Here is an 8,067-nt window from a genome sequence, read left to right on the forward strand (position 1 = left end):
TTTTTCATATGGACCTGAATGCATTTGATCTAAACATGATCTTTATAGTGATTTAACGGAATTATTAGAAAGTGTCACCCTATTGATGTCAAATCCCTCTCTGAAATATTCGATCATTTTGCTCAAAAAACTGAAAGTGGAATATTTATGTTCAGTGTTTTGTTTTTATCAAGCACTTTCTCATGGCCATATATTAGTTGAAGTTTCAGTCTCTCCGTCAACTAATGACGCTGCTCTCATCAGCCAATCACATTTCAGATGTGAAGATGCCCGAATCAGGTTCAGGTTCACATCTGTAGAATCAGGGGGTTTCCGCCACACACATCCTGAAAAGCGGGTTTCGCTAGTGCATAAAACCTTCTGGAAGTCACAGTGACTTTCATTCGGAATAAACACACACCCTCACACACACACTCACTCACTCAGAGACAGCAGTGATGGAAGATCATCAAAACGATGCGCTGATTCAGCGCGTGCCGAGTCAAGAGACCGTCCTGAGCCGCGGACCAACACGGTGATGTTTGTTTATTTGTTTGTTTGTTTGTGGGACATAATAAAATAATTTGTTAGTTTCAGTAGGCTATATATTATTAAATGGCATTAGTGCATGATAGCAATTACAATATAGCATTTGTGAGGGTAAATGTTCAAGAATGCATGTTTTGAATGATCATTTAAACTTTTTCTTGCATGCAAAACTCCAGTATTGTGCGTGTAAATAAAAGCATTAATTAGGCCTATTAATGACAATGAATAATTATTACAATGATTCCGTGGTTCAAAAGGGACGCAACAAGTATAAACTCATTTTGATACATATCTTAAAATTCCACTACAGAGGCGAAATCAGAAAGATGGAAATAAAACTCTGCCTCGCTACCCGTGACGTCACACGCGCTGCCGTTATTGATTGGTTGTTTATATTGGACACTGTGTTTTTGTTTATTTTTTTTATGAGCTGTTGACAAAATATATTTTTTTTTATGGAATTTTATAAATGTTTAACTCTATATTTTGGGAGCTGTATTGTTTTAATCACTTTTTTTTTTTTTTTGCCTTCAGTAGCCTACATTTTAAAAAGTCCTGTGGTGTGACAAATACATTTTTAAAACTACAAATATTCTATGTAAGTTAGTCTCAATTAATATGACGCCATGAATCTGAATGTAATTGACTTGTTATACAAGATTGTTTTTTAAATGGCACATAAAATACCCAAACAAATCATATCATATATCGAAATGCTCATTTAAATTTTAAGTAGCAGTTTTAACAGTAGTTTGGTTTGGTCATTTTATATATAGGCATATCTTTTTTTCAATTTATTCATATGTATATTAGTTATTTTTAAAGCTTGTTTCAGTTTTAGTTATTTTTCAGGAAGTTACACTAAATAAAAATGAGAAATGTTGCCTTGGCAACTTGGTGAAATTAAAAAAGATGACTTTTTTTTTTACATATTATTAACGTTATTTATTTCAAGCAACTAAAATATTCGTTTTTTTAAATGGTTTTAAATTGAGTTCTGACTAACTAAAATATCCCTGCATTGGACATTCATTGTTGTTTATTCTCAGTCTTCCTGAAAACCGGAATCAGTCAATCAAGAATTTAAACCATATAGATTTACATTTATTCAATTAGCAGACTCCAAAGTGATTTACAGAAGAGGATTATTTCACATGAAATCATCCAAAAATAAGCAGGATTTGTTTTGAACCCTCTCTTTTTTTTTATCAAATGAAAAGTTAAATCACCCACAAAAAAATTCCCAGGATCTCAAACGATTCAAAACAGTGGCGTGAATCATAGAAATATTCCCTTTCACTTGAAGGGTTATTACAGATTACAGTTATTACAGATAAACACCCACAGCAGTGACCTTCAGTGTGGAAACTCCCCTGAACAGCAGAACGTCGTCGTCTAATGGTGTGTGTGTGTCTCCGTCTGCAGAAACCCCAATGGAAAGGCGCTGAAGGTGGCCGGACTGACGGTTCTGGCCTGTCTTCTGCTGGCGGGTCAGGCGCTGACCGCGTACTTCGTCTGGGGCCAGAAGGAGCACATCAGTGCTCTGACCAGCGGCCAGGAGAAGCTGAAGACCGAGCTGACCCGAAAGATGTCAGGTATATTTAACCAGAGCATCAAAACATCGAACACGGATCGCTTTACATGCTATTCATTTACAGAAATACAAGCATCAAATTATTCATGCATATTGTCCCAGGCCTATAAATACCAGTTCTCGTCAAATAAAGGGCTCACGCCTTTCAAAAATATTTGTTTAAAAGGCAAATGAGACTTATGCATATCATGTTCATCTTTCGTCTGTCAGCCGGTCCTCCAAAAGTGATGCACCTTCCCATGAACAGCATGCCCCTCCTGAAGGATTTCTCTGACGAAACCTCCGACCAGACCACCGACAAGAAAAAGAGCACTCCCCTCTTGGTGAGGAGAAACAGCAAATGATGATAGTTGTCAATAGTGGTGCTTGGGTTTTTGTTCATTCAATTCTGAATATCTGTTTCTTATTCTTTTCTGTAGAAACTGCAGCCCGTTTTCACAAACCATAGAGAGGGCAGCGGACAACTGGACGGTACAGTCTCCAGCATACAGAACACGAGAGAGAAATTAATAAATCACATGAAAAATAATTGTAAAGTAATATAATGTAGTACATTATTTATATATTAAATACAAAGTTCATATATTATAAACAAATTTAAAATATAATAATAATAATAATATACTGGCAGCATTTTTAGTAATTGAATAAAGCCGATAGATGAATTTTTTTTAGAAATGTTTCCTTCGCAACTAACTGAAATAAAGTACTAATATTACAAATATATTCATATATTTAAATATTTTAAAAATTAAAATATATATATTTATATATATATAAAAGCTGAAATGAAAAAGAACATAAAATTAAATAAAGATTAATTAATTAAACTAAAAACCGAAAACATAAATAATGTTTGAAAATCACCAACACCATCAGTGCAGAACACAAGATAGATAAATAATTAAATAATATGAAAAATAAATATAATATATTACATTATTTATATATTAAATAAGTTAAAATCTAAATAAAAATGTAATATATATTAGCATTTTTGGTAGTTGAAATAAATCTAAAAAAAAAAAAAAATACAAATATTAGATGAAAAAATAACAAACTGAAAAACTTTCAAAGTTGATGTATTAAAATTACAAATAAAAATGTAATTGAATTAAAGGTAAAAAAATATATATATATTAAAAATATTAAAAAAAAGACAAAAGCACATAATTGACAAAATTAATAAAAAAAAATTAATTAATGAAAATGGGGGGCTAATTTTCATTCGTAACACCTGTGACCACATTCTCAATATACTGTCTCACAAGCTCTTGTCCATTATTGTTGAACTAATTCTTCATGTTCTGTCAGAAGGTGCTAGAATGATGCCGAAGAGGATGAATCTGCCAATGAGGAGTCTGCCTCTGATGGTGGACGCAGATGAGGAGATTAAGAGCTCACCTGCATCAAGTGAGACACACACACACACACACACTCACTCACTCACACACACACACCTCACGCAGATCTCCATGTGACACGCGTGTCTCTCTGCAGCTGTTGAAGTGGAGAGCAAGTGTAAGCTGGAGTCTGAGCGGCAGGTGAGACCCGGGTTCTTCCAGCCTCAGTGTGACGAGCAGGGCAACTATCTGCCCATGCAGTGCTGGCACAGCACCGGCTACTGCTGGTGTGTGGACAAAGACGGCAAGGAGATCTCGGGCACACTCATGCGCGGGCGACCCCAGTGTGACGCAGGTGCGTTTCATGACAAGGGTATTAATGTGCTTCAGAAACCAGTACCTAGAACAGTAAAAGATGTACGATGAAGAATAAATCTGCTCTCACTAAAATTGCTATGTTATATTATGCTTTTATTTTAGAATTATGTATATACTATTATAATATTTTTTTCTTTTCTTTTTTAATTTTAGTTTAAGTTTTGTTCATTATTATTATTAGTGTACACATAAATTTCTATTTAGCTTTAATTTATTTTTATTGGTAAATATTAATACTTCAGCTTAATTATTTCAGTTAGTCGTCAGGGCAACATTTCTAATGGTCATTCAAGTTTTTTGAGTTTTCCATCTAATATTTATATTTATATTTTATTTTATTTCAGCTTTATTTCAAATAAAGAAAACACATTTTTAATAGTTCCAGTTAACAATATAACAACACTCGGGTCTCTGTTTTTTATTGTCATAAAAATGAAAAATAAATCTGGACTCATTTTAGTATTATTTATATACTATTATAATATTTAACAATATTCTAAATTAGCTTTTAATTTTACATTTTCATGTGCTTTTGTCATTTTTATTTGTTTAAAAAAATATTTCTATTTAGCTTTAATTTATTATAATTTTATTTCTTAAACTTCAACTTACTTTATTTTAGTCAGTTGCAGTGTAACAAGTTTTTTGAAGTTTAAGTTTTTCATCTAAGATTTATATTTTATTATTTTATTTCGGCTTTATTTCAATACCCGAAAGCAACATTGTCTGCTAATATAATTTGTCATGAAAAAGTTGAATGAAATGCAAAGTAGTACAGTAAATACAGTAGTACAGTAAATACAGTTTACCGTAGGTACATACTAGAAATGAAAAGTCAATCACTTGTAATGTAAATGTTCTTGACATCCTTCTCTCTTGTGTGTTTTGTGCATTTCTCTGATGATGGTTCATCACAGCTCCTGCTGATGTTTTGGGTGAGTCTCTATGTGTGTCATTTACTGCTTTACCCCAAAACACTCATGTAGTGATAATGTGCTAAAATACCAGCACTAATGTCTCTCTCTCTCTCTCTCTCTCTCTCCAGAGTAAACCCAGTGCATCCACAACTGGACCATCTTCTCCAGCAATAAAGAATAACAGTTTAAATCTTAATAGCTGTCACTATTGCAGCTCCTGAGGATCAATCTGTCCATTTGGACGCACTTCGATGGAAATAATCTAATAACCTTTCAACTTAAGGTCTCTAATGATCTGCGTTTAATATAGATACACATTAAGTATGATGTTCCTATGAGATGTTAACGCTGACCCTAACCCTTATTCTAATAATATCTATAGTAAGTTTTCTGTGTGATACCATCTCTGTTTTTTAATTTTTAACCCCAAGGCATGTTGTTCGAGGCGGATGAATATCAGAGCGATTGTAAGAGTGTAAATAAAAGGCCTTTAATAAACACATGCTGTTTCCAAATGTGACCGTGTCTGTGATCTGTCAAACTTTATTTATTTAAAGATTAGAATAGAATAGAAAAGCCAGAAAGGGGAGTAAGAATGAATATTATTTATTAAACAGGAATATTTTCAGCTCTTATCTGAATGATCTCTATGCATTAAAGTAGAAGATCATACGCACATAAATGCATGAAGCCACAGCTGGAGGTTAAAATATACTGAATAATTTTACATATGCTGTCTGAGCGAACTAAATATGTCGCACATGGCAATAAAATAGGACAATAAATCTTTGCAATACAATAAAATAACAGGAACAGTTATATGAAGTGCTTTTCAGATCGCATATATGTTGATCAATGTAATAATATATGCGATTTCATCATTCAATAATTGTGCAAAACAGCTGCACGTAGAGTGCATAGTTCATATGAACAGTTGTGCGAAAAACATGCAGATTAGGGGTTTTTAAATATCCCGTCTGACTCATGCACTTCCTCTTTCAGATCATTTTCACTGAATAATAGAATGAATAGATATAGATAGATAGATAGATAGATAGATACATAGATATAGATATTGCCCTCTGATTTGAGAAGTGTGGAGGATTCTCTCTTCGTGATCTCTTCAGTTCAGTTTCAGTTCATATCCTGATGTGTGGACGCTTAAAGCTGTGTGTTGATGAAAACCCTGTGAAAGAGAAAATACAAAACTACTGTGACCTGCTGTTGCGCTGTATAAAGAGAGAAGAGACTTTACCTGAGTAAACGTATTCATCTCTGTTGTGTTTGTTAGGGGTGAACAGTTTAGGACCCAAGGACCAGATGTTTGAAAGAAGACCCGGAGTCAGAATTATAATAAATTGAAGAAAAGTTTTACTGAAGATAGTTTGCAGTTTCATCAGCAGAAGTTCAGCTTCAAGACTCACACAGGAGTTCGTAGGCCGCCCCCCTTACAGTTACAAAGATCACAGCAGTTATACCATTTCCAAGGTCTAAGCTACGTCATTGCTTACAGGTTGAATGATTCTCATTGGCTAAGAAATTGATAAACATAGTAATTTTCCACACATATACAGATAGACTGAAGCATATCTCCATAGATTATGCGGCTGACACTCGGACCCTGAAGTTAGGCACGTCATGACCTTCCAGGTCGCAGAACAACAACTCAGTCAATCTCCAACAATGCCAGTGGTTCCTTAACCTGTAAGCAAAAAGACTAACATACACACCGACACACAGCTTTTCCAAGGCTGGATTTGGCCAGGCTCTAACTATAAACAGGAGTCTCGTCTCAAAACATCAAGATAATGCGTTCTTTCTCAATGAGAACTACATTATAGTCTAAGTAAGGCTTTAACTGACAAATGGTCCCTTAAACTATTGGCTTCAATGACCCCTATGTGTTTTAACACGTTGAAGACCTTTCTCAAACACAAAACATTTCCCTATTTCATTTCTGGAAGCCGGGTTAAATGAGCAAGCACTGTTCCTGCATTCAGATATCAAATACTGACATTATAAAGAATACATGAGGAGAACATTTCAGTAATCACACTGGTAACTTCTATAACAAAGTAAAATCTCCAGAGAAGTTATTCAACTCATTTGATATTTAGAACGAAAAATATTGATTAATACCTTGATTATAATCACTCATTACATATACATTGAAGCAGCAGTGGATTCCCTTCATGTTGAACACCTGTCATCAATGATCTTCTGTTGTAACAGTTTATTACTGTAATAAACCTCCAGAAACTGGGTTCTAACTTGCTTATGAGTTTGGTGTGTTGTTACAATATTCATATATTATAAAAGATAATGTAAATATAAAAATGAAGCCTAATAAAAAAATATGAACTATATACAGTATATATATGTATATATACACTACCGGTCAAAAGTTTTAGATCGGTAAGATTTTTAATGTTTTTAAAAGAAGTATCTTCTGATTAAAAATACAAACAAAAACAGTCATATTGTGAAATATTATTACAATTTAAAACTGTTTTCTATGTGAATATACAGTAAAGTGTAATTTATTCATGTGATCAAAGCTGAATTTTCCGCATCATTACTCCAGTCTTCAGTGTCACATGATCCTTCAGAAATCATTCTAATATGATGATTTGATGCTCAAGAAACATTTATGATTATTATCAATGTTGAAAACAGTTTTTTTACATTTTTATTTCATGATGCTATGATGTATAGAAAGTTCAAAAGAACAGCATTTATCTGAAATCTAAAGCTTTTGTAACATTAAACACGACCGTTCACAAGTTTGGGGTCAGTAAGAATTTTTATTTTATTTTTTGGGGAAATAAATCAATCAGGATGAGTTAAACTGATCAAAAGTTACAGTAAAGACATTTATAAAGTTAGAAAATATTCTATTTTAAATAAATGCTGTTCTTTTGAACTTTCTATTCATCAATTAATTTTGAAAAAAAAAAATCTTTGAAAAAAGATTTTTTCTATGAAAAAAAATATTTTCAACATTGAAAATAATATTGAATGTTTTTTGAGCATAAAATCAGCATATTAGAATTATGTGTGTAAGTTGATGAACAAATTAAAATAAAATTTAATTAAAGCTAAATAGAAATTAAATGTACATAAAATAATATTAAAATTAAAATAAATTGAAAAATAATGACAATAATTTTGAAAAAATTACAAACTAAAATGTAAATGAAAATAAAACAGAAAATATAAAAATGAAAACTTGTGTGTATGATATGTATATATATATAGATACACACATTAATTAATATATAAATATACAATATTATAAAGTATACAG

The 8,067-nt window shown here is 32.4% G+C and overlaps 1 protein-coding gene across 2 annotated transcripts; it reads left to right on the forward strand.

Annotated features, from left to right (window-relative positions):
• Nucleotides 1-254: 254 nt before the first annotated feature.
• On the forward strand, nucleotides 255-5,280 carry cd74a (CD74 molecule, major histocompatibility complex, class II invariant chain a). 2 transcript variants are annotated; one of them, XM_084430673.1, is made up of 8 exons: nucleotides 255-514; nucleotides 1,954-2,123; nucleotides 2,333-2,445; nucleotides 2,542-2,593; nucleotides 3,440-3,535; nucleotides 3,623-3,820; nucleotides 4,761-4,778; nucleotides 4,889-5,280. In XM_084430673.1, the coding sequence occupies exons 1-8, from the start codon at nucleotides 438-440 to the stop codon at nucleotides 4,891-4,893; spliced, it is 729 nt and encodes a 242-aa protein (XP_084286799.1). In that variant the 5' UTR covers nucleotides 255-437; the 3' UTR covers nucleotides 4,894-5,280. The 2 variants fall into 2 exon arrangements, with proteins under 2 accessions (XP_084286799.1, XP_084286798.1); XM_084430672.1 differs by having other exon boundaries at nucleotides 323-514; nucleotides 3,437-3,535.
• Nucleotides 5,281-8,067: the final 2,787 nt, after the last annotated feature.

Source organism: Rutilus rutilus, assembly GCF_951802725.1.
Source record: "Rutilus rutilus genome assembly, chromosome: 14".
In the NCBI taxonomy this organism is placed as follows: Eukaryota; Metazoa; Chordata; class Actinopteri; order Cypriniformes; family Leuciscidae; genus Rutilus; species Rutilus rutilus.